The sequence below is a fragment of the Arctopsyche grandis genome, chromosome 4, assembly GCF_051622035.1.
Source record: "Arctopsyche grandis isolate Sample6627 chromosome 4, ASM5162203v2, whole genome shotgun sequence".
NCBI lineage: Eukaryota > Metazoa > Arthropoda > Insecta > Trichoptera > Hydropsychidae > Arctopsyche > Arctopsyche grandis.
In genome coordinates this window covers 20,463,973-20,491,947 of record NC_135358.1, presented here as the reverse complement: position 1 = coordinate 20,491,947, position 27,975 = coordinate 20,463,973, and the positions used below count along the sequence as shown (strand labels likewise).

General features: G+C 33.5%; 2 protein-coding genes across 2 annotated transcripts; one reads left to right on the top strand and one right to left on the bottom strand.

Moving 5' to 3' along the window:
• The first annotated feature begins 65 nt into the window (after nucleotides 1–65).
• LOC143910386 (uncharacterized) lies at nucleotides 66–22,654 on the top strand. The gene is made up of 15 exons (XM_077428832.1): nucleotides 66–499; nucleotides 1,734–1,869; nucleotides 1,956–5,446; nucleotides 13,918–14,056; nucleotides 16,795–17,690; nucleotides 17,764–17,902; nucleotides 17,981–18,303; nucleotides 18,667–18,805; nucleotides 18,889–19,097; nucleotides 19,184–19,361; nucleotides 19,435–19,811; nucleotides 19,884–20,213; nucleotides 20,292–20,408; nucleotides 20,567–20,741; nucleotides 20,814–22,654. Exons 1-15 carry the CDS (start codon nucleotides 406–408, stop codon nucleotides 22,420–22,422), a joined length of 8,352 nt encoding a protein of 2,783 aa, XP_077284958.1. The 5' UTR covers nucleotides 66–405; the 3' UTR covers nucleotides 22,423–22,654.
• Nucleotides 22,655–23,449: 795 nt separating this feature from the next.
• LOC143910614 (serine proteinase stubble-like) lies at nucleotides 23,450–27,854 on the bottom strand. Its single transcript, XM_077429169.1, has 6 exons — nucleotides 27,826–27,854; nucleotides 26,375–26,552; nucleotides 24,203–24,355; nucleotides 24,018–24,133; nucleotides 23,792–23,947; nucleotides 23,450–23,719 (listed from the first exon to the last, which is right to left on the bottom strand). The coding sequence occupies exons 1-6, from the start codon at nucleotides 27,842–27,844 to the stop codon at nucleotides 23,559–23,561; spliced, it is 783 nt and encodes a 260-aa protein (XP_077285295.1). The 5' UTR covers nucleotides 27,845–27,854; the 3' UTR covers nucleotides 23,450–23,558.
• Nucleotides 27,855–27,975: the final 121 nt, after the last annotated feature.

Below are 27,975 nucleotides of genomic sequence, written 5' to 3'. Positions count from 1 at the left end.
TGTTCGCGCCGACCATTTTTTCACTGACGTTTCCTATATTTTTTTGCCCCATCTTCGGACTGGTCATTCCGCTTTGGGATATTGCGACTGGCGGGTCTATCCACTGATCCGCCGACTAATTTATTCCGAACCGCATCGTTCAAAGTGTCAGTTTCTTTAGCGACCATTTTCATTGTAAATCATCTGCGAAGATTGCCTGCCGGCTTGTAAACACACGATCATCATCATTAGGATGACTAAAGCGATGGTCATAATCGCGTTTTAATAAACTCCACTAGCGATCACGATAACGGTCTCGAAAATCGCATTGTCTTCTTTTTGTATTTTTATTTTAATCAATTAAGTAGTTATTTGTTTGTCAATCGCGTGATAAGTATGTGCCGGTTGTAATCAAGAGTGGTGAAAATGAAGTTTGCGAGTGTTTTGTTTGTAACATTTTTATTTGTCGCACCATCGACTTCTATCACGATCGACAGCCAACTGATTGAAGCAAAGAAAGGTAAATTGTTTTGATAATGTTTTTATAAATATTTGATATTCAGTATTTTAAAATACAGTCGTTAAAATGGTTCTCACATTTGCTAAATTGATTAGACTTCTGAATGTCATTATTTTCGGAATATTTTCCATTTAAAAATTATATTAGTATCAATTTCAATCGATAGATGTCAATAAAGGCTTTTTATTTTAATTCCTATTCAAATATTTGAATGCTTTAAAAATATTTTGAATTTACAAAAAAAAAATAGTTCATTTATTTTCACTATTTGCTTAGCAGCTAATTTATGTGTGTGTGTGGTGCTAAGGCTACAAGATATTTCTAATAATTTTAAATATATTGTAATAATTAGAATCTAAATACATATATATGTATGTACATATATATCATATACTTCAACCCTATTAAATAATAATCCTAAAATCTATTGAATTTCTATATGAAATATAAGATATTTATTTAACTATAATATAATATATGATTTTCCTTATTGGGCCGGAACAATCAAACTATGTACTTAGACAAAAAAATTTAGGTTGAAAGATTATGATTTTTTACCTAGAAATTATTAAGCAGTAGAAATGGTTATTTTATTATGGTAGAAGTTATCACTATTATATTATGTCATTTAAAATTGAATGGCTTAGAAAAATATACATATCTGAGCCGTTATATTTTTAAATGGAGGAAGTCCAATTTTCAGTTCCAAAAACACTATTTCTGTTTGACTTAATTCACAAATTGTTACCACTTCTTTTAATTCGATATGTCCAGAATTTTGGAGAAGCATAATAAACATATTACAGGCCATCATTATTTTTAAATGTTGTTAAACGCAAGACATTATATTTAATGTTTTGCGAAATATTTCTCGAAATAAAGAAAAGTCGAGTTGTGCCACTTTCAAATATAACGGCCCATATTGTTTGTTTTTCTTAGTATTTTTTTTAAATTATACATGAATAAAAAACAATGAGCTACCGTCATAAATTTAAGCCTATCAGCAACCAAATCAATCATACTTTTTTAGCTTTATTTATTTTTATTTTCTTTTGGTACATATTTTAATTTGGGCTCAAATTAATATCTGTTAATTTGAGCCATTACTAGTTCCATCTACATACACATAATATTCATATACGATATTTAAAATAAACCAATTTTTCTAATTTGAAGTTAACATCAGGAAAAATCTTATACAATTGATTTTACTTACTTACTTTGTTCCTCTTAGACTGTTTTGAAAGAGTAGCCCTGGGTGAACGATTACCTAGTTCAGACACAGCACGCCGCGTGGATACGCCTTTATTTTCCAAATGCGAACGGGAATGCTCCAGCGATGAAGACAGATGCAACTCTTTCAGCTTTGGGTACGTCAACCACACACTTCAATTCTTATTAACAACATGCAAGACATTGCACATCGCGTGACTAATTTTAAACTCGTCAATTTCAGAATCGGCGCCAAGGGAAACGGAACTTGCGAGCTGAGCGTGCGCGTAATATCAGCCTCCGAAATCAGAGTGGACGACTCAATTTCCGACCCCGATTTTGACATATACGCTAAGAGGGACAACTGCGACAATCCAGATGAAATTCAAGATCCATTGGTCACATTTAGACCGGAATCGGATCCTATCTTAGACTCTTATGAACCAGACTCCAGACCAGACCCGAGCTCTTACGACGGAAACAGAAAACCTGACGAAAGACCGTACAATCAAGATAAATCTAAACCTGCAACATCTTACGAAAGACCGGAAAGTGATAGCTCTTATTCTGGAGGAAGCAAAAGACCAAATGACGACAGTAATGCAAATCGAAGACCTTCTTACGGAACAAGTGAAAAAAAATATCCACAACGTCCAAGCAATGACAGAGATGGTTACAATTCAAACCGAAGACCAGCTTACGGGAACGACAGACCCAACGATGTTGATAAACACTCACAACGTCCAAGCTCTGATAGAGATAGCTACAACAGCAATCGTAGACCTGGCTATGGCTCTTCTGATGAATCAAAACGTCCAAGTTCTGGTGGATATAATGACAATCGTAGACCGTCTTATGGAAACGACGACGATAAGTACTCACAGCGTCCAAGCAATGATGGTTATAACAGCAACCAAAGACCTTCATATGGAAATGATGATGGATATCAACAAAAGCCAATCAAACCTTACGAGGATGACTACAAACCCCCTTATGGATGGAGTTCTCCTAACAGTAAACCAAGCTCTTATGGAAATGAAGGTAATAAACCTTATTATCCAGGCACTTCTAATAGTGGCACTTATTCACATGGTTCCAGCAGTAGTTCCTATAGTGGAAGTTCGTCTTCTTCTTACGAAAGTGGTTCCTATGGCGGCGGCAACTCTTACGGATCTCATAACAATGAACCGTTATATGCTTATGACCCAAAACCCAACTATCACGATGGATCAGATCGGTACTACACGTATGGAAATTCCGATCATAACAATAGCGATGATTATTTCCATTGGAAGCGACCCAATAATCCATACACTCAACAAGGTGGCACTAGACCAAATCCAACTACTTACGGCGAAAGCTATCCATACAAAGATCAAAAATATCCATCAGATTCTTACGGAAGACCCGACGACTATTACAATAATCGTAGTCCTTATTATGATGATCCGAGACCTACTTATTTCAACAAACCTGATGTTTATGGGAACGCTTATGACGATTATAGGCCTAACAGTTACCACAATAGACCTATAGGTCCTGAAAAACCATTGTACTCTTCGTCGGATGATGACAAGCCATATCAACGACCACAAAGCAATAGACCTTATTATGATAGATATGATGGTTATCAAAGTCACCATAGTAACGAAGAAGTAGCTCAAGTTTACGGGGAAAAAATAGCAGTAGCTTACGGACCTAATTATGGATATTCTAACGATAAATTAGATAATAACTATGCCCAAAAGCCAAGCAATTCTCTTGATGGATATAGAGGAAATGGTTATGATAATCTAAGCCCTAATTATTACTATGAAAAAAATAAATTCAATCAACATAGTTCTAGTCACAGTTCAAGTAGTAAGTTCGAATATCAGTATAGTGACAATGATATAAATTCGTATAATAGTAATAGGCCTATCAGTTCCGATAGCTATGCATCTAATTACAGACCTCCAAGTCTTTATGATAGGGATAGACCAGATCCACCCAGTGGAGGTTATGGTACAAGACCAGAAAGTGGTTATGGAGCAATCTTAAAACCAACTGATGTTTACGGTAGTAAATATGATGACTATAGACCGAGTGGTAGCTATGATAATAAATATGGAAACAACAAAGACAAGTATAACATTGGATATGAAAATAGTCAAGGAAGACCTAGTTCCGGCTATGGGGGATATCAACCAACTTCGGGATATGATAAACCTAATAAAACACCTTATTATGACAGAGATCGACCGGATCCGGGGTATGGTAGTTTAAGTAAACCATACGGAGATAGACCAAGCTCTGGATATGGAAATCAACAAGATAGACCTTATGGAGATAAAGATAAGCCAAGTATTGGATATGGAAGTCAGCCAGAAAGACCGTACGGTAGCAAAGGTAGACCAAGTTCAGGTTACGGGGGTCAACAAGACAGACCAAGTTGGGAATATGATAGTCAACAAGATAAACCAAGTTCAGGATATGGTGGTCAACAAGATAGACCAAGTTCGGGATATGGTGGTCAACAAGACAGACCAAGTTCGGGATATGGTGGTCAACAAGACAGACCAATTTCGGGATATGGTGGTCAACAAGATAGACCAAGCTCGGGATATGGTGGACAACAAGATAAACCAAGTTCAGGGTATGGTAGTCAACAAAACAGACCAAGTTCGGGATATGGTGGACAACAAGACAGACCAAGCTCGAGTTATGATCAACAAGATAAACCAAGCTCGGGATATGGTGGTCAACAAGATAGACCAAGCTCGGGATATGGTGGTCAACAAGATAGACCAAGTTCAGGGTATGGTAGTCAACAAGACAGACCAAGTTCGGGATATGCTGGTCAACAAGACAGACCAAGCTCAGGATATGGCGGTCAACAAGATAAACCAAGCTCAGGATATGATGGTCAACAAGACAGACCAAGTTCAGGGTATGGTGGTCAAAAAGACAGACCAAATTCTAGTTATGGAGGTCAACAAGACAGACCCTACGGCGATAAAGATAGACCAGACCCAGGATATGGAAGTCAGACAAGTAAACCGCAAAATGATGGGGGATATGGAAGACCTCAACCTGATAAAGACAGGCCTGATCCAAGTTATGGAACTCAAACTAGCAAACCTCATAATGACGGAGGATATGGAAGGCCACAAGGTGATAAAGATAGACCCAATCCAGGTTATGGAAATGAACAAAAAAGGCCATACAATGATAAAGATAGCCCAAGTTCTGGATATGGAAAACCGCAAAAAGTACCATACAATGACAGACCAGCTTCTGGTTATGGAAATCAACAAGATAGACCTAGTTCGGATTCTACCTACGAAAGACCAAGTGGAAGCTACGGAGGATTGCGACCTAGTGACGGTTATGGAATTAACAAAAGACCAAGTTATGGTTATGAATATGATAGATATGGACCAGCTTATGGTTATTCTGACATTAGACCGATAAACGATCGGTATGACGATGGGTATGGAAGCTCAACGTATAAAAAGCCTGGATATCAAGATTCACAAAAGAAGCCTGTTTATGGAGAAATAGGAGGGGGAGGTTCTTATGGTGCTATCGACTCCGATAGACCAGATCCAGCTTATAATGATAGACCAAATGGTTTGAGCGACGGCTATGGTAAAATTAAGGATAAAGGAGATAAAGATGGCGCTTATGGAGGCGCACCAGTAGGTCCACCCAAGAAGCCTGGATATGGGACCGTGACCGATATCAAAAGAAATGGTAAGAATTTGAAATATTTTTTTAGAATGAACTTTTATAGACCATTTTCACTTTCATTTCGTATAATAAGTTGAAACGTCACAAGTCGAACTGTGCAAGAACGTCGACCTGGAAAGCCAACTTGCGCGTAATTAGCGTCATCCTTGCTGAACAAAAGCCACTCAGCGATGTCACAATGCAAGGTCGTTTAGCACAAAATTGTCAATAAAATTCTATAGTCGCGGACCGGTAGTTGAACAGCCCTCACCTAATGGTGTCTAGAAAAGGCCGAAATATCGATAAAAATGAAAATAAACCATTGTCGTGGCAATACAGTGCGAAATACTAAAAACGATATCGCATAGTTCGCATTCAAAATAACGCAATAAAGCAATTAGCAATGTAATTGTTACGGACAGTGATGCTATTTTTTTTTATAAATTATATTAGCAAGTACATATTCAAATAGGAAAAGGCTTTCAATTATAAATACGCTCTCATTCCATCTAAACTTTGTAACTGATTATATTATCTTCTGTATCAGGGCTGTCTACACCGAGGCTTTTCACGCGCAAAAAAAAATTGATATTAAACGCTATTAAATCTTCTAATCGAAAATCTCTATGTATATTCTTAACTCCACGCAAACCACTTTATATATGTATATATATATATATACTTTTTATATTAACAGAATTGAAAAAGGATGAAAGTTTTTTAAATTACTACCAATATAGAGATACCCGAAGTTGAGGAACATTAAACTCTACATGTTCATTGATATATAAATCTCTTTCAAATTTAATAAGATTGACAACTACAAATATTGAAGTTACCTTCTTATGAATAAACGAAGTCGAACTACCGCAGAGTTCTCAATCAAATGAAATAAACACGTATTGTATCTTGTCTATTGTTTAAATAAAAACTTAATAAAATCTTTGATTTTTTTATTTTTATATCTGACTAAAGATTAACTTTTCTGGATATTTAATATTTAATATGTACTGTATTCAATTATCTGGATGCTGCTCGCGGATATTTTTTTAATTTAATGCGTCCCCGAGAACCTAGAGTTGGACAGCCCTGATGTACATATATTATACATATTTGAATACTATCGTAATTTTTTTTTTAAATATGACTAAGTCAAATGCTTTAAGTAATTTTATCACACTTTTGAACGCCATTCAATGACATCAAGTTTTAAAATAGAGCTTTTTTCTTCAGCTTACATATTATGTACGTATGTCACAAGTTCTTAAATGCATTTTTATATCCTATTAGAGGATACAGAAACAGTTCTTTCGATGAAACGAAAAGTCGACGTTAGCTTTCGATAGTAAAATGAAATGGTAAATAAAATTTAATTGCAAACAATACACAATAGATTCGCAGTCCAACGGTTGTGTATCGACTCCATATCGAATAATGAAGCAGGCCACTCACACGCGTTTCAATACTAAAATGTGTCATATTGCGTAAAATCGAGCCGACGCCTGTTTCTAGAACAAATCAACAATATTTTCATTCAAAAATTAAAGGTCAAAATAATAAAATACGAGGATTCTGAAGTCCATTGTCTTGCGACCATTTTCCTAGAGGTCTTGTTTGCTCGATGAGATTTTTCAATCATATTCCACGATCAAAAGATCAATTGTTCCAGTGAACGCATTATTGTATTTTTTTTAACACTGGCCACAGAGTTTAGCGTGCACGCCAGCTAAATTGAACTGCGTTTCGCGGTCGCATCTCTATTATCTAGCGGTCCTTGAGAACGTGGATGTTGTGTTGGTTTTCTATGCAGGACTTGCATCAAATTAACTGATGTCACACAATGAATATTCATATATTCCACCGAGGTATGAAATGTGTGTTTCCGATTTTTCAATGGCAACACTGTGTACATATGTACTGTTTGAAATAGAGCGCGCAATGGGACCTTAATTAATGTACAATTAACTAATTGGTCGTTGATCCATTTAAATATTTAAACACATGTGAACCCATTGTAGGATGTACATATGCACCTCTGAACTTTAAATATCTACATAAAATCCTTCTTTACTTAATATAGTACATGATTAACATGTTTGAAAGCATTTGAAATGACACATATGTTTGTCTTTAAAATCCAATATATTTTTATATTAAGAACTTATTTTTATTTATTTTTTATTTTTACATATATACCAGGAAGGCCTTACAGGTAAATCCCAATGCGCCTTCCTGGCCAATTACAAATACAAATGCAGCATTTTTATTATAAGTCGTTGAATTGCGAGACACTGAAAAAACTCGCAAATTAACGAGACATCTATGAATTGTACATAAATTTTTATTGTACATCAATCAAATTTCAAATAGTGGTGACATAGTAGGTAGGAAGGATTTTTAGCCAATTTTTTTTTCCGGGAACCGTTTCAACAATGAAATCAGAGAAAATTGGCAAACTCTGATAGGAAACGATCAACCTGGAGTCACAAATCCAGGTCTGACCAACAGCATACTCTGAAAAATTCATTTTCATTCAGGGATAGAACCCGGCACCTTCTTGACGGTAAGCAGAAGCTTAACGTCCGAGCTATGCTGCTGGCTAATTATATAAGCTATGCTGCTGGCTTTATTATATACTATGTATATAATAAAGGCAAAGTTATTGTTATAAAATATTATAGTAATATTTATAATTACGAATATTTTATCGTTGATATCATAAGCTGTGATTTCATAATAGTTATTACCCATTTATATTTTGTATAGCATTTATTTAATTTAGAAATTAAGCTTCATTTATAAATAAAAATCTCCTTGAAGTGTGGGCAAACGCATTCTTATCGCTTGGAAATTAATATATAATTAATTGTAATCATGTGAATGAGTTAGAAATACCGTGGAGATTACTATCTTGTCGTTTTGCAAAATGAAAATATGTTAATGATCTGAATATTGACGATTTATATGCGCGCGAAAAAAGACTACACGCCATTTTCTGAAACGCTTTGTATTCTAATGCGAATTCCACACACAATCGATGGCGTTTTTCCGACGATTTTCCTTACGTTTTCACAGTAAATACGCGCATTACACAAACAGACCGCGATTACAATGCAGTATCAATCGTTCGGTTTTATATCTGTGTAAAAGTTAGAGGGTTTCGTCGATCATTGGATCATTAAAGTACATATGTAACTATACCAGAAGTCATCTTAATTTGTCAACGGTCACTTACTTCTAACGGCCTTCAATTAGTGATATAATAAGAATACATATATTTATGTTTAGGAAGTGCGATTACTGTGTGCATGATTCAGCGTCCATTTTTCGAATCGTTTGCGGATCTTCTTATCTTTTCTATCCAATCTTCTGTTTGATTTTTTTTTGTTTTGTGTTTCGTTTTGTTTTGTTTCGGACTTTTTTGTCGACATTCCGGCTCTCAAGGGTGAACGATGGCGTTTAATTCTATTTAAATGTGATGAAATTACGGGTTTTTTGTGCGTTTACACGTCTACTAGGAAGTATTGTCATTGTTTTTCGTTCGTTCGCATCAAACCGAAATGTAAATTGGTCCTAATCACCTAGCTAACGATTAATTCAAACTACAAATGCGCATATACAGCATGCTCTAAACTTAATAAAATTATATTAAATATATTTAAACATCTTAATATACGGTTTAGATAAAGCTTTTGTCATCGTTTTACTTCAAATTTAAATCAAACATAATTGAAGTTGAATTTTCCAACTTTTTCATAGTAAATCGCTTTTTGAATAAAATTCCATGTTTGCACTCTATTGTATTAAACTTTGACACGTAAAATTTTTTACCATTGTTTTTGCATTTCCATTGAAAATGGCCTTCCATTTATTTATCTTCTTCAAGGAGATAAATAATTAATTAAATTAAATTAATTTTAAAAATGAAACTAATTTTACTGCAATATTTATCACTTGATTGCTATTTATAGTAATTATATTTCTTTAATTAAGAATTTTCAAAATACAGAATGGAAATAACAATTAAATTAAATTTATTTGATAAATATTTCAATAATTCTATTCTATGAACAAAAATGACTGACTATTTTTTATAAAAACTCGTGTAATGAATTACAAAATTTTGATCATAGAGAGATTACACATTTTTTATGCATAAATTTGTATACAACTTTCGGCATGACGGGCTAATTATTTTCATGTAAAAAATTCCATTGATCGTGACCGTCAAAATACCGACGAGAAAAATCAATCATTTTTTAGATGATCGCTAATATATTCACTACCGAGCTACGCCGACGTTCTAATCAATTCCGGAATAGAAAAAAGTTTCATCACCCCTGAAAACAGTGCGGTCATTGTTATCCGTGGTTAGTTACAATTGAGGTAATCAGCCTTGTGTCGGCAACTGATGTAACCATCATCGTTGTTCAATTCCAAATCGACGGCTAGTTGGCCACCATTGTTACACCTAACAGCCTATGATCACTTTAATTACCATACACACAGACACTTCATCATTGCAATCATTAAAAGCGATTTCAATTTGTCAAATGACGCCGAGTTTACATACTACACAGCATTGTCTATTCATCGACCGGTTGGGTTTTGAAAAATGATATATGCAAACGATACAAACGTTTATGCTTCACGACAGTTAAAATTTGCATGCATATCAGTGATTTTCAAAGTAATATTTTTGGACGATACTAAGTTTCCTTCTATGTATATATACATACATACATATGTACAAATAATATTTCATATGTTTTTTTAGATTTCCGAAGAATATGGGTATTTGAGTTTACTGGATATATTATTACATTTTCGAGTTTTAATAACCATGTATGTATGTAGATACATTTAACAGCCCTAATTAATATTTGCATTTTGTACCATTTCACATCAATACGTGTATTCTCGTTAATAGTAAAAGTGATCTATTCATTCATCACGCGATCGATTAATAATACAATACGTATTGTAAAACTCAAATATGCGTGAACGATATACGAGTGATCCATTTATTATACAACTTGTGAGTGACATATTATTATATATGTACATACAAGTGGTTTTACCCGGCTTTGCTCGGTATTTGTAATATAAACCTCTTAAAAATGGCCAATCTCATAGTAAACAATTGATTTGAATAGTTGTTTGTTTTATTCAAATTTATTTGAATATTCATTTGTTTTTGTTTTATTAAATTTAACGATAGTTACATACATACAAAGTCTCTTGTAAAATTATATATTAGATTATACCAGAATCCGGGGCCCCCCTCCACCCTTCGCCCCTGGTGCTCCCCGGCGCAATTATATAATATATATATATATATATATATATATATATATATATATATATATATATATATATATATATATATATATAATCAAAATTTTATTTTGAAATATTTTGATGCTTCGGTCTTCTTAAGTCTAGACTCCAGACTCTAGGGGATCTTTATGTGCTAATTTATAGTGATTAAAGTTTTGGTCAGAATTCGTAAACCAGAAGTAGTAATTTTTTTAAAACAATATTTCAATATTTTATTTTAAATTATTTTTATCTTCTTGATATGTAATGTGTATAATATGGGTCTACCTCACGGGCGGGAATGTGAAATTACCGAAAACGCAAATATCGGAAGGCAAACGAAAGATCTTATGTCGAAAAATCAAAAAATAAGGGTGCATGGTAAACGGTACATACGCAAATTAATACGGGAGGAAAAGCCTGTTCCTCTTGTACCTGTTGTATCCTGCTCGCGTAAATTAAGTGAGTATGTACCGTTTACCATGCACCCTTTTTTTTGATCTTTCGACTTAAGATCTTTCGATTTTCGATCTTTGCCTTCCGATATTTGCGTTTTCGGTAATTTCACATTCTGGCCAGTCAAGGAGACCGATATAATATGTATATAATATATACATACATATCTGTATAGTGATTTCACGTAATTAAAAAATAATTAATAAAATCCAACAACTGGAAGTAGAATACTGACCATTCATTTTACATCTACATATGTATGTTTGTATATACATATGTATATAGTATCAGAAAATTTTTGTAATGTTACTGACCATTTTTCCACTTAAAAATATGTTTAGAGTGAAATCCTGACGAACGATTAGTACGTATGTAAACATAAAAACGATACGCCGGACGTTCCAGATCTTGAGGGGAAAAATTGAATGATCTTTTGAAAAATTGAATAGCTGTTATTTCATAGAAAAGTTCGCCTCTAATTTAATTGTTCGATATCTTAATTGAAAAAGTGCCATGTATTAAAATAAAAAAGTAATAACAATCATTGTAAACGTCCAGGGTTACCCGATAGATGGATCACCGCGTGAGATTCGCTGTCGACAAAGATTAATATATTTTTTTTAATTTCTTGCTACGAATTTTCGTCTTGTTATTGTTGTCGTCTCGTAAACAACAATATCGTTAACCCATTGGCGTCTAGCCACATATAAAACACCTACGATTCCCACTATCCAATCCCAGTCGTTGTTGGGCCGCTACCGAATGCGCTTGCCCAGATCCGCGGCATGACAGACAGACATTGATATTCATTATTAACACTGCCATGTCGCTGTTTTGCTTTCGACCAGTGTTTTTATTTTATTAGCATCACAATGATGACAGATCGCGAGTGACGATACGCCGCGAATGACGAAACCGGTGCGAGTGCGCGCACGAGAACATGCCAGGACAATTTTAGAAATTAGGACCCTTTTAAAAAAAAACTACTCTGTGACCTCTCGTGTTAGCTAGGACTCTCAAGTGTTGTATATAATTTAAATTTAATACTACGAAAAAATGATGACTAATATTAAATATGTGTCTGTGATAACGTTCCTAGTAGAACTATTTTTCTACGCAAATTCGTACAGTTCTGTAATCATCGTCGAGGATGCTAAAGGTAGCTATAATTTTATACTTTATGATTTTACCTTTAATTATATTTATAATCAAAATTTTATGTTTTAAATATACATATGCAGGTAGCTTTTGTAAATAAGGTTTAATATGATTTTTTTTATAATATATGTTTATATATTGTACATATATGTATGTGTACATATGTTACACATGTAATTCAAATGTTTATTTATAATTTTAATAAATAGTTTTACATTTACAAATTCCAGCGAAATAGATAAAGTTTATAAATTAAATTGTATGGCTTAGTATTTTCGTGTAAAACAAAGATTTTTCCATTTTATAAAAACAACACTTATAAATTCTTCAATCAATAGTTATATACAAAGACATTTTGTAAGAAATAGATAAATAAAAACTGTGACTTTCCAACTAATTACTCGGAAAAATTCACGTTCTCAGCAAAAATTTTCTGTCAAGTGAACCTATGGACGAGGACATAATGAAACTTTAAAAAATATGAAATTTCAAATCAATGAAATAAATCAGGGCTTTTGAATATAAAAAATATGAAATATTAGAACATTAAAATGTAAAAGCATCATCTGCATCCTTACTCAATAAGCTAATAAGCTTTCAATGATTAAAAGCTCTCACACTGAAATTTTGCATTGAAAAATGCAAGGCTTAAGTATATACTTTCTAAAGGAAGATCCGTTGATACTTTTCCGCGAAATCATTATGCATTTGAACTGACTACTTTATTGCCAGTTTCTTCGAAGTGTACCAATCGAAAGTGTGTCTTGCAATTAATCCCGAAAGTGTTGCCACAAAATCATTTCCATTTTTCTCAACACCATACATATATCTAGCGATCAAGCAACACCACCGACACTTCCGCATTCGCTGTTATTCGCTATATAAAAATGTTGTAAGAAACGTGTGTGCAGGCGCATGTGTAAAATAATCTTGCACTTTACCACACACACACACAAACACACATTGTAAATGCGCGAGAACGCTTTAATTGCCATTTGTTACGGTTATTGTATGAACTCTTACTTTTCAAAAGCAAAAGTTCACATGTAGACACATATGCGGTTTCTTTACTTGACGAATGCTGATCCTACATACTACATACATACATATATACATACCTATACATATGTAAATGTCATTTACTTTGTACGCTTAAAAGCTTTCAAACTACATATGTATTATTAAAACTAAAGATCGTTTATTTGAAGTTCAACCATTTTACTTAATATAAATACAAGCATTTTATATTATTTACACTAAAAAATGTTTGAAAATAAATATGTAAATTAAATTTTTAATTACTATGTACATAGTATGATTCTATGTAAAACAATAGTCGATTTTTATTTTATTTTTCAACGCACACAAATTTTGCGTTTAAGTTTAATTGAACATCACGATTTAGCATTGAATAAATTACAAATACAATAATTTTCAAACGTGTAATTAAATTTATCTGATTAGCACGCAACATGTGCAATTGTGACTCCAATTTATCCTCGTTAACGATTCTAATGTATGTCAAAATTACAAATGTGATTTTAATTGTTACATATTTGCAGCTTGTTACAGAAGAGTTTTGGCCGGAAAGAGAGTGTTGGGTAGGGTCGTTTTAAGAGTTGTCCCTTGCGAAAGATTAGATGATTGTCAAAGGGAATGCTCCGAAGAACGAAGATTCGATTGTGAGACTTTCAACTACAGGTATGATTTTTTTATTATCTATATACTGTTTTAAATTTAAAATTGCAATAGTGCCTGGAAGATAAGTAGTCAAAATAGCTTTTGTATAAGATTTCAATTATGATATTAAGACTTTTTTGAGATTGATGTATGTACATATGTAGTTCTGGTCTAAAACTCAATATGTAGCTTGAGCTGTGTTGCAACAGCTACATTTGGCTATTGAACAATAGTTTTTTTTACGCAATGACACATACCATCATCGGGGTAGAACGAGCGGTTTCCTGCAGCTTCAGATGCCCACCATAAGGCGATGTCGATTATGGTAAAACACCATGCGAATACAAGAAACAAAACACCATTGTTGATAGGTGGTGTTAAATAGCCGTATCCGACTGAATGGTATCGAACCGTTCTCATTCTAAAATATTTTTATTGCTTGAAAATATAGTGTTTATTTATTTTCAATTTCATTGAAGCTCACTGAACGACCTTAAGTAGTTAAATTCTATTTTTTATTTTTGGTAAATTGTATGTTTTTAATCGTGAGAAATCTCTTTGCGATCGCACCGCTTGCCATTGTATTTTATTTCAGATTTACCGTTAATTGCGAATGATTGTAGGAAAAATGCTTTTATTATTTATCTGAAAAAAATGAGTCTTCATAATAATGATTGCACAATACGTATGGTAAGCGTGAACTCTAAGAAGAGTGGTATTATAATATTTTGGGCTAAACGACGTAACTGCAAATAATTATTAAGATAAAAAATAATTGTTACAAATTATGTTAAATGTACTTATCAGTAATGTAGCTAAGGATTTTGGGCCCTCATGAGAAATTTATCGAAAGGCCACCTCACTTTCCCCCCCCCCCCTTAACCTGATTTTTAAAATTATGAGATGAAATAATTCAAATTGTTTGTTTATATATATACATATTAACATAGGACTACTATAGTATAATATGTAATTCTACGAAAAATAAATTTAACTTAGCTCACCGATTTAAAAAAAATCTTTCTCGAGTTTTATCGATATATTTCCAATTAAGTATTTTTAATAATTGCGTTACGTGATTAATTATCCCGCTTATACCCAAGGGGCTTTTTATGATCTGCAACGTTACAAGCCCAAATAGTTGCTTAGATCATTTCGCAGTTGTGGGTCGTAAAATAAAGGTGAAGCAAAGTAATATTCTGTATATACGAACAAATGTGTGATTTGTATCATTTGTCTTACTTTCAATGTTTAGATATTTTCAACAATATTAAATTATATTGAGTGTATATATAAATTTGGACCCCCTGTCAAGCTGGGCTCTCATGCTTTGCATGACTTTGCAATGAGGTAGCTACGCCGCTGGTACTTAGTAGTACATAGTAGTAATAATATGTTGTATTTAGAATAAAATTATAAAATAATATGGTGTATTTATTCTAATTTCTAAGACTTAAAACTTTAACAATGTACATACATATGTACATAGGTGAAAAGTCACAAAGTTTTCCCGTGAAATTTTATTCATAAACGAGTCCAAATTTTTACTTCATACTTTATTATTAATTTATCAAAAAATTATATCCTCGATGCTGAACCAGTGATCTTACGATTCAATGCCATTTGTCCAATTATACTGCTTATTTAATTCAAAGTATACATATGTACATATATTAAGCTAAAGGTAACGAACAGAAGTACAACGTTAAAATGTAACTTATTAAGACATTCAGTTTTAACTTTTTCCATAAAATTTTTAATATTTCATATTTATACATTTATACCTATACATACATATAATAAGTTCCTCTTAAAAAGTATAACCATCCATTTTCCATTTTCTATCAAATTTTTCAATCTAAAAAAATCTCAAGATAAAAATCTCAACTGGCGACCAAGTTGTCTCACAGTCATCTTGAACTTGACGAATTTTCACGGATTTTTCGATTAGTATAATCGGCAATTCGACTGTGTACGTGTGCTTGTTACCTTTCGTCTATGTATTGGGTGCATTATGCATGCGTTAACCCTGATCCGCTTCACACCGAGTGGTTCCGCTGGGCCATTATGCAAGCCGACCACTGCTGGTCTGTGCTGATAGCCATCATCCATCCCATTGTCTTCTGGGCCGGATTACACACACACACTTATATACCTTGAAACAAAAATGCTCGTGCAAAATAATAATGGACCGTTTTCCATTTCCCTCGATGCCGTCAATAATGTTGAACCCTACTAAATTTCAACCTGTCATTGCGGTTGTCGACCAACACCATACAAAGGTTAAGCTTCACACTACGAGAACTTGCGAGCGATTATTATCAATCGAAGGAAGACGAAGATTATTTGGAATTCATATAAAAATTCCCTTTTAATATGCAAACAATGTTTTTTGTATAGTATAAAACGATCATAAATTAAGTTTAGAATATTTTATGGTGGTTATTGTAATTGTGAACAATATAACAATGTGTACCTATGTACTACCTTGAAGTGATTACGCTATAATTTATTATAGCGATGAGCTCACAATTGTTATTAATTTCAGTACAAAAAGTGTGCCTGAATTAATTAATCGTACTTGGGTCACTTTAATCTGCATCTAAAAAAGGCATTAAAAATGATGACATCATATGAAATCCTTTCGATGATTTTATACCATATATAATATAATAATTGGTTGCTCATAAAATCCAACATTGTATTTTTTTCAATAAAATTACTAAGGAAATTCATTTATATTTTGTTTTATTTAACAGATTAGATCCATCGAATAGAGGCAAAGGTCTATGTGAGATGACGTCAACTCCATTAGCTCATTTAGATCTAAGGAAAGACTTCGTAGAAGACAGAGACTACGACTTTTACGAACTGGACCGCAATAGTGCTCCAGATTGCAGTCTAAGTTGGCCGCGTTGGTTAGAAGAGTCTGGGGTTTCTGGATGTCCTGGATGTCAAGGTGCAAGTCGTCCTGTAAATTATGGTGGAAAATTTAATGATAGACATGACTCGTATGATAGACGATGGGACAACCACGGATGGGTTGCCTATAATTCGGAAAACCGATACGGAAGCAATGCTGAATCGTACAGAGGAGGTCATCAGGGAGGGGATTTTTTTCATTTGAAGGACTGGGACAGGCACAGGGATAAACCTTATCCTGCCGAGATTGATAAAAGGTGGGATAGGAATTTTATACCATACGACATAGCAGGAGAAAGGAAGAATCATAAAAATTGGGGACAGTACGGTGGATCTTATGGACATGGAGGAAGTCACCAAAGCCACCATAGTAGCCATGATGATCATAAGTCCTCATATGACTATTGGGGATTAGACAGACACGACTACGACAAGCAATATTTGCCTAATAACAGTCTGTATCCAACTAGAGGGGTGGCTCACTATGGAGATTACTATGGTGATAAGCATAAACACGATTTTAATTATTTTGATTTGGGTCATCGAGATCAAGGAACTAAATGCTGCGGTGGTAAAAAAGATGAGTATTGGGGAGCGTATGGAAACAGTTATGGTCACAATTCTCATAGTTCTTCTTCATCTTGGAGTTCCAGTCATGAATATGATGAGCAAAATAACTATAATTCCGAACACGACAGTTGGATCAGCGATGGTATTCCTATAAAACCTTATGGTGATTGAAATTTTAAATCTATTTCTAGATATATATAAGAAGATAATATAATAAATGCTATTTTTTTTTTTAGATTGTTCTTCTAGGTCGGGTTCTGGATTTCGGATGAGTCGCGGTGTTGTTAGGAAAGCATTTTCAGTGCCCGACATTTACGAATGTGAGATGTTGTGCTTCTCTGAAAAGCACTTTGAATGTAATTCCTACAGTTTCAGGTATTATAATTGATAAATAAATACGTTCCTTTAGTTCAATTGAGGTATTTTTTTATTGTATTTTATTCCATTATCTAGGTATTCTCGTAATCCATCAGACAATTGCTTCTTGAGCGATCGCTTCTATCCAACTTTGGATCTGTACAATGACGTACAACCAGATAGAGATTTTGATATTTACGCTATGAATGACGATCGAAAGTATTGTGAACACTTTTTGGAATATCGACCCAGTGGACCGAGTGGTCCAGGAGGTCCTCCAGGTCGTCCCAGTCGTCCTGATCGTCCCAGTCGTCCTGATCGTCCAGTTCGCCCTGATCGTCCCGATAGTCCTGATCGCCCTGATCGCCCTGATCGCCCCGTTCGCCCCGGTCGTTTCCCTGACGATAGAATGGAGAGCGGTCAGTATTATTTATGAATATTTTAGTTTATTTATGGAAATCAAATGACAACTGAACAACATCGATTATATCTCAAGCACGACGTGCCTAATTTTAAATTCACCATCCATTGTCTTTCAATTATCCAAATTCGCTTCAGCAAAAAATCTGTTGATTTAGCTGTTTTTTGGTGAATTACTGCGGCCGTTGCAGCATGAATAATGACTGCACATCATACATTTTTGTTTGAACAAAATCGTCTGTACCTAACTAAAGACGACAATGGACGGAAGAAAACATTTTGTCGCATTGCGAAATTTTACCATTGTTTGCCTATCAATTTGACCATAATAGCACTTAATGAATACTATTTTTGTATTGTAGAGTGCTTTTGGCGCGTCAGATCGGGTAGAAGACTATCTTCTGGAGCTGTCAAAATTGCGCTAGTCGCTACTAGTATAGCTCATTGTGAAGCAGAATGTTTGAGGACTCAGGATTTCACGTGCAGAGCTTTCAGCTTTAGGTAAATTATCTGTTAGATAAATACTCGAAAATTATCTACATATACATATATACATAGGTTTAAATCTAATTAAACTTTTGAAGATATGGACCACCAGTTATTGGAGACATATTAGAGAACTGTCAATTGACAGATTGGCCTCAAGTTGGTCGCAGCCATGAAGGACTTGTCGAATCACCACCCTGCGAATTATACGAAAGGGGAAGTTATGGTCATGGTTGTGAACCGAACCCATTCGCTTTAGATTCGCCCAATGCTTTAGGACCAGTTCGAGAACCTAAAAAGGACGAATGTAATTTGAATACTGATTATAGTTAAATATTATGATAAAATTCTATAAATAAAATGAGTTTGAAATTGATTATAATCTATTTCCAGTGTGTTATCTGCAGTATGACACTTCAGCAAAACTTTTACCTGAAGCTGTAAGGATTGGAACTCGCTTACCTACTGAGCATGCTTGTAAAGTCCATTGCAGTAAATTGAGAGAAAGTAGCAGAAGCAGAAGTATATCTTCAGACTCCATCAGCTTTAACTGTATGAGCTTCAGCTACACGTAAGTATTATCTTATTATAAAAAAATACTTTTTCATAAGGCTCATCGAATTAATCCTTATAAATTTACATAGAGCTGATCCTCATCTATCACCTCGCAAGGACAATTGCCTCCTATCTGATATACAACTAAGAGACTTACAACCTAGTTTGGATTACACGCAATCAAAGACTCATTGGCTATTCGCCTACAATACTTTCGACCCAGCTTGTAGTTTTGGTGATCGTGGACCTAGACCTGATCATAGATATCCTGGAAGACCATCTGGACCTGGTATACAACCACCATTCCCGCCAAGTTCAAGTGAATTAGCCCCACCTGGATATGGCCCAAGTGGACACAGTGGATCTGGAAGGCCTGTAACTCGACCTGATCCTAGCGGACACGGCGAATACGCTGGACTTTTTGGACGACCGTCTGATCATGGGTGGAATAGAAGATTTGATGAAGGTTGACTATATTTCATGACGATTGACTATAATTTAATAATTATTTGCAATAAAATATATTTTTTCGGTTTAGATACGTGGTCTGTATTTACCGTATCTGGTTGGCCATGCAGGCGTGGAACTAAATGTGCACCAAATCCGATAGCTGGATATTGGAGTTGTGAGCTTGAAGGAGGTGAAATTGGAAGTTGGGACTATTGCTGTCATCCTGGACATCGTTGTGGACATTCCAGAGGATTCAATTATCCTTGGTGCTATGTTGGACCATCGCGTTCTCAATGGAGGCCGTGTAGCGACCGCTACTACCCATACGGACATGGTTCTTCTTCATCTCCAAATCAGGGATTAGGATGGACTAGACCTCCTGGTTACTTGCCTGATACTGATAGAAACGATTTACCAGGTAGATATATATTTTTTTAAAGATCCGAATGAATTACTTCTACTTTGTAAATATGTATGTATATAAATCCCTTGTTAGGTCGTCCTCATCATAGAGGAAGACCATACCTTCCTCAAGGTGATCGCCGCCACTGGCACGACATACACAAAGATGGTCCAATTTCGTACTATGATGAGTATAATAATCCGAGACCTGGTGAGATTTCAGCCTGAGCAATTGTAGTATACATATATGTAGTTCACCAGCACATTTACAGCTTTTCAGTATAGCACGATTCTCCAATGCCTAAAGCACTCGTCAACTCTTTCATAGTCATATACTTTTGTTATAGATTTATTATTTTCTTTTTTAAGGATACGTTCGTGTGCCAACGATTGAAAAGAATCGCGTAAAATATCATCATAATTATGGTCCTGAAAGACCATCGAGACCTCACTGGATTCCGGTAAGAGCTCCGGGTAGACCCGATGATGATTCAGGGCCTGGATTTTTGGAACCACCTAGACCTGGAGGTTTCGGAGCTGGAAGGTAATAGAAATTCTTCATGTTGGTGTATACATTAAAAATGACATATTTACTAAGAAAAATCATTTTTTATAGATATTGGCCTGTATCGTATCTCCACAAGGAAGCTCCTCCAAATTCAACGTTCTATAAATCTGATAAAGAAAACGGAAGAAACAATATACCCAGAGATGAGAAAAGAGGATTCCCTGATGCTGGAGTAAACAGAAGACAAGATGAACCTAGAGGTCGATTCGATGATGACAAAAAACCTGATGAGAAAAAAGGAAATGGTGGAACTCAAACATTATCTATAGATTCATTCGTGGATAGCTCTAGGAACGGCCGTGATAGAGAAAATAATACTGCCGATACAAATATTTCATCAGATAACAATACAGATGATGATAAATTAGTTTTAATTTCTTCGAGCAATACAAACGACGATCCAAAAGATAAACAGGGACGAATCGTTAAAGGTCCTGATAGATTTTCCGTTGATCGAATTTTAAGCACAGGTGAAAAGTTAGATGATAAATTGGAACGGTTTACGGACGATAATGTCGAAATATTTACGGTGGACGAACCATTGAGAGGAAAATTGAGTGACAAGGATGCTAAAGCTAATTTAGAGAGATTGCTCAACGAAGAGAAACAAATTGAAGAAATTGGCAAAGCTTTTAAAAGGAGAGACGAAAGAACTAGAGTGCCGGTTGAAAAACGTTCCCAAGATAATTATAGTCCCGAAAATGGTTTCAAAAGTGCTTTCCAGCCAGTATTTATTCCAGTTGATATAGAAACAAGGTCTGAAAGGGTTTTAGATTTCGATGGATCTAGCAGGAGAGGTAGAGCTTTTAGTGGAATTAACAATAGTGACAAAAAATTTTCAACAGACAAACCATACAATTTTGATACAAAATCATTAGACGAAAATAACAGACGTGGTAAAAATGATTCAATTGCAAACAAGCCGCCCTTTCGTGATGGTAGTTTTAGGTCAACTATTAGCACTTCTACTTCAGTACATCAAAAAACGACAAATCCTTACATAGAAGACAACAGAAAAATCTCTTCAAACTTTGACGTTAGTACTAAGTCTTATTTTAATACGAGTCCTAAATCTGAAGACAGAGATAAAATTAATCCATTCAAAATATCAAGAGTAGACAGTGATGCCGATGATACAGTTATGTTCCAAACTGAACGAGGAACTTCTGAAAAATCTGTTGTCAACAATGGACAAATTTTCTATGAAGTTCCTCCAGATGAATCGGATAACAAAAGACTGTTGGGCCACATTGAAAAAGTTGAGCTTAAAAACTATGCAGTCAATGTAAAAGTGGGAAAAGAAAAACCAAGTAGAAGACATGATGATGACGGTGAACAGTTGGAACTAGCATCTAGTGATTTCAGAAGACCTCAGCCCAATGAATATGATAGGTTCATAAGATACGACGTCGGCGATGAAAGATCTACATCCAGTAGTAAGGGTAGTGATGAATATGAGGCTGTGGGTATCGATGATGGTCAATTTGGTACTAGAACTGGTCACGTGAAGAAAGTAGAAGTACCTTTTTACAGAAATAACAACACAAGCAGATTAGTGAGCAGAGGTAGGAGAAATTTCAGAATTAGTTATGATCCGTCTATCGTAAGGAAACGATTGCTAGATAGACAGAAAGTAGAGTCGTCGAAAGAGACATAACACACTAAAAGTGCAAGTAAAAACTAGATGAGTAGAACAAATGTGATTTTTATACTTATAATACGTATTAGTTTAATTTAATGTCATTAGTATAGTATAATATTCAATGAAATAATGTGTAATGTAGTTTGTAAGATATTGTAATTTTTTTAGTTAAGAAATAAAACGATTCCGATACGAATTAAGTCGTCGATTTTCATACTCAATTCGTCAGTATTGTGAATTTGAAATCAATAAAAAAACACATAAATATAAATGACTTTTATTACTTTTTTCCTCTTTATACAATATATAATTTTCAGTAAATTCGTTGCATTATTTATAATATAAAATATAGGTTTTTTCAATCAAAAACATTTATAAAACCAGTTGATTGTAATTATGTAGTTCTCAAAAGATTCAATCAATGGAAATGTGAGTATTTTTTAAGTCTTATAGAAAATTTAAAATATTATGTATGTAATAATTTATATTATTAGTATAATGATCATTTTATTTTCAGCAGAAAATATTTGAATACAACCATTTTCATCATAATTTTTGACTGTTCGTTATTATTCAATAAATTTTAATATAAATTCACAACTATCACCATTCACCCGTTCATCACAATATGTATTTTAATATTATATATACAAATCAATTATGCAATTATATTTTTATAGCTAGGCATTGTTGTATTCATTACAACTGGTTTTTAAATAATATAATCGATGCTCTCGAATAAATAAATAAATATGAAAAAATTTTATTCCGCTAATTTTATACGTAAATATTATTCTTATGTAATTAAATGACATTTCATTCACAGAATTAGAAAAAATAGTTCTACACTTTATTCACTGGTATCACACTTTTTTTCTTCAAGTCAATTTATAATCATATTTTTTAAATATTTTATATATATATATATTGTTCTAAGTTTTTTAATTCAATAAATAATATTTTATTTTAATAATACTAAAAATGTCTTTTTCATATAATATCTAGTAATCGTATTACATACATTTAAGACAGCCTTCAATTACTGAGGGTCTATCAAGTATGGCGCCTAAGTAGACTACACTGAATTGACATCAGCTCGACTTCGAACGGGAGTATATTCATTTGAAACGTTATCTTTCACTCGAATGTTACTAAAATTGAAGGATTTGGTTGATCCAATGTCTGAATTGAGATATGCGTGTATAAACTCCTGGTTGATTTGGTTCGGCACATCCAATACCCCATGATATCACTCCAGCGAGCAAAAATCTTTTATCTGGTCTTTGCAGAACCATCGGGCCGCCAGAATCACCTGAAAAATACCAGCGAATATATAAAATCATTCAAATAACTAAATAATTCAAATTAATCGAAATATGAATACCTTCACAGCTGTCGAAACCACCTTTCTTCCATCCAGCACAGATGAAAATATGTGGTATGTGTTCAACATAACCAGCACTCCTATACATACTTTCACATTGAGAGTTCTCTATAACGGGAACGCTAACTTCTTGAAGAACACTAGGCAGAGGACCATCTAAATAATAAATGTCATATATTAAATTTCTCGAAATTACTATCTCCAATCCGCAGTCAAATAAAATTACCTTCGTATAATCTTCCCCATCCCGTAACGTAAGCAGTTTTTCCTATAAATCCTTCATCATCAGTTGGGACACAAACTGGTAAAATATTCGGCTGGAATGTGACCGGTTCGTAAAACCTAGAATTGAAATCGAATTACATCATAAATATGTATGATATCGATAAAATGATCCAATCTGATATTTACCTTAATAATGCTAGATCGTATTCGAAAGTTCTGGGATCAAACTGCGGATGAGACGCTACTATTTGAACTCGTCTTTCTTGAAAACCGTACGGTTCTTCTTCGCTGGCCAAGTCGTGTTCTCCAAGTCTCAAAAGAAGATCAGATGGAGGAACACTGAAATTAAACATATTTGATTATGCAGATTATATTACGTAGATATTAGATTAATTTTATATGAGCAGTAGCAATTTATTCCATTAATAGTACACAATAAGCAGTTGGTATATAAGAATCTATTATTTCCTTATAAATACAAACTGGTCACGATTTCAACATTTAACAGATGAACCATGTCGCTTTTAAATTATAGATAAATCATCCATTAAATCATATACAAACATACATATAAACAGCAAGATTTGTCGACTGAAATGAAGTCTGTCAACGAGACAAATGTCGTGAAATTAAGAAGCACACGGAAACAATTGACATATGAGCCCATTTTTGTGAAGTAAACTTATTTTTGCATAATAATGCGTCGATATGTGTTTAAAATTTTTCAAGGTTTCTATTATACGACAATTATTGTCAGTTGTACTTCCTCCTAAATACATATATTATATAACATTATATATTCAACGTTTTCTTTCCGTATTTTAAGATTCGTCGAAATATATTCGTCAAAATCGAAGTATTTCGATTTCGTCGAAAGCAATAATTAAAGCCATATATGTATGTAATATGGGGACAATTTAAATGCGCATTTCGTAAGGATTTCATAAAATTTGTGTAAATTGAAAAAAAAATTATATCATTTAAAAATATAAATGTACAATTTAAAAATAATTTCTCATACATATGTATATTAAAATAGAAATAGCAATAGAAAAAAAATATAATTAGATAATAAAACAAAAGAAACATAAATAGTCTTATGTTCTTTTGTTATAATATTTGTACATTTAAAAAAATGAAATTAGCAATAAGACTAAAAACTAAAAAAAATATAAAAAAAAAAAAATAAATAACTGCATCCTTTGGAAAATTACAAATACATTGTTATTATTAGGTCAGCACTTTAATATAAAATTTGGGCATTTAATATTACTTTCGCAACAGAAAAAATATAAAGCAACCTAAAATGAATGAAATGTGAATTAAAGCTGAGCAAAACTATGAACCATGAGCATGTACCGTCAAAGTTGGCCCACTCTGAATAATAGGTGTTTAATCTTAATAACTCTTAAGAATGTATTAATTGAACTGCAAATTTGTTGTATGTATGTAGTCGAAATCAAGAGAGTTTTTCAATTCTACCTATAACTGTGTACTTTTTAATTGTTAAATGATCAAAACATTTTTTTTATTTCATACTACAAATAAGATACTGCTTAATTTAACATTTTTCATTTAAAAGAAATATATATATTTAATGCACATTTTTTTTATTCTAATGCGCAAATGATTCGTTCTAAGGAACAAAGCTATTGTTTTTAAATGCACTGCTAAAACTTACCTATATAATAATTATTACATATTTTATTTGAATACGGTTATATTATAAATATTTAAATTCTCAACTCTTTCCGGTCTCTTAGTGAACCAGATTCTTTCGCTAATCATATATTTGCAACTAATGTAGATTGATTTTAATCTTAATAATAAGTACTTACATAGCATGAACACATGTGGTTATTAATGATTTTTCAATATAAAGTTAGTATTCAATATTGTATTTAAACAGCAAATACTAGTTAAAGGTAAACACACTTTCGAAACTACTTTCAACTCAACATTAATAAGTTTTGAAAAGCATAAATGTATGTACGTATATACATACGCATATATGGAAATTGTAACTACCACACATTTGGGTCATATTTTATATTATTTCAATTTAAGCTCCGTATATTATTAATTATGATCAATAAATATATACATAAATTCATGTGGTACATGCTCTTATTTTCCTTTATTTTCAAGTGGAACTAAATATGTATTATAATATTTTAAACGCGTTTCGAAAATATCAAAGCATGGACAAAGTAAGTAGACCCATATCAAGAATCCTATTTGGATATTCAAAATTATATATGCAAAATGTTAGTCAGTAACGCTGATCATAAGATCAGGCTAGTTATAATTGGAAAAATACGTTTTTAACGAGCATTGAGGATGAAATGTAATGTATACCTGTCGACGCAATGCGCCGCTGTAATGGCCCAATTCTCGTTGAGGAGTGCTGCTCCACACTTGTGCAGGTAGGTAGAGGTGCGCCACTGTCGCAAGGAAATCTGCCATGGCCACCTTCCGAAGGTGGATCTTGCTCCTCCGACGATACGAGCCTCGGGCCACAGCCTCCTGCCACACACTGCCAACACCAAAAGAGTCGAATTTAGCATCATCACACCAACCGCGAACGGGCCACTCGAGAACCGAGCGATTCTTGCGAAGCGAAGCGAGACAATGAAATAGGTCGGACGAGCGGCAGCGATCGCTGACCACCAGAGGTATTCAACTTTTGGCGATGGTAGTATGATATGGAGAGTATTTTCACTAGCTATATATATGCTATGACACCTTCTATATAGACTGAATTTTCATTTTTAAATCTCATGTACATAAATATTTGATTGAAAGCCCCTGCTCTATTAGAGTTAATTAGCGTCGACGAGATGTGATTATGCTGAAGCAAAACTGCTCTTAATTTGCAACGACATATTATAAAAATTGGTAGTTAAAAAAATCGAAATTTCGTTTGAAAATGATTGAGGTGAAAATTTTGGTCGACTAATTATTTTTTTTTAAATATATATAATTGAAAATACCTGCCACGTATGGATCTCTTTTCAATGTCATATTTGTTCGAATCTTTTTTTCTCGGATTTTATTGCGTCCTTTCAAGCGGATCGTGTGAAAAGCACTATACATAAATAATTTAATTTAATGCTCATTGTTCGATCGAAATTACAAATAAAACATAAATTATTATCATTTGGATTTAAATTTAAAAAATATAGCATTTGTTTAAAATTCAAAAATCATACACATGTAATTTAAAAAGAATCATTATTTTGTTTAAATTATATTTAGCAATTGATGTACTGATTACTTTCTTACTGAACATGTATTATTTTACTAAATGTGTATTTTTATATTATTATAAATTAATTAAATTTAATCGATTTATATAGCAACCCTCACGATAAGTTCAAAGACACCGACTCTCATAGCGTAGTTCTTATTTTTATACGCCATCAATTTTGAATCAATTAATACGTTTTGACAATCCGTATTCAAAGATTCCCAATTTATAAAAAGGTTGTGCAGCTTAACCATCTTCATAGAAAAAGGAGAGGTTATCAGACCAAGTTCACCCAAACATGTGAGCATAAATATTAATGATACAAAATAAACAACAATAACCTGTCTCATTATCGAATGCGGAAAAGAGTATTTTTCAAATCTTGATTACGTTTCAATACCTAAACAAAAAACAATAGGCCAATTTCATGGCGAATAAGCTTTGGGTACTTAACCGTTTTAAGATACTTCCTCTAATGCGTGAATGGCATAAGCGCAAAACAACTTAGTATTAATTGTCAATTTAGCATCATTATTAAATTATGACAATCCTTATGTACCGTCAGTATAATCAGTCATGTTGACGGAATCACTCGAGACCAATGGTGACCCAGTGGAAGTGATGACTTCAATTGGAGACACTGTCGATTTTTCAGTAGATGCTGCTAGATCATCGGTCGTTTCAGTTCCATTGAAAGCAACATCTATTA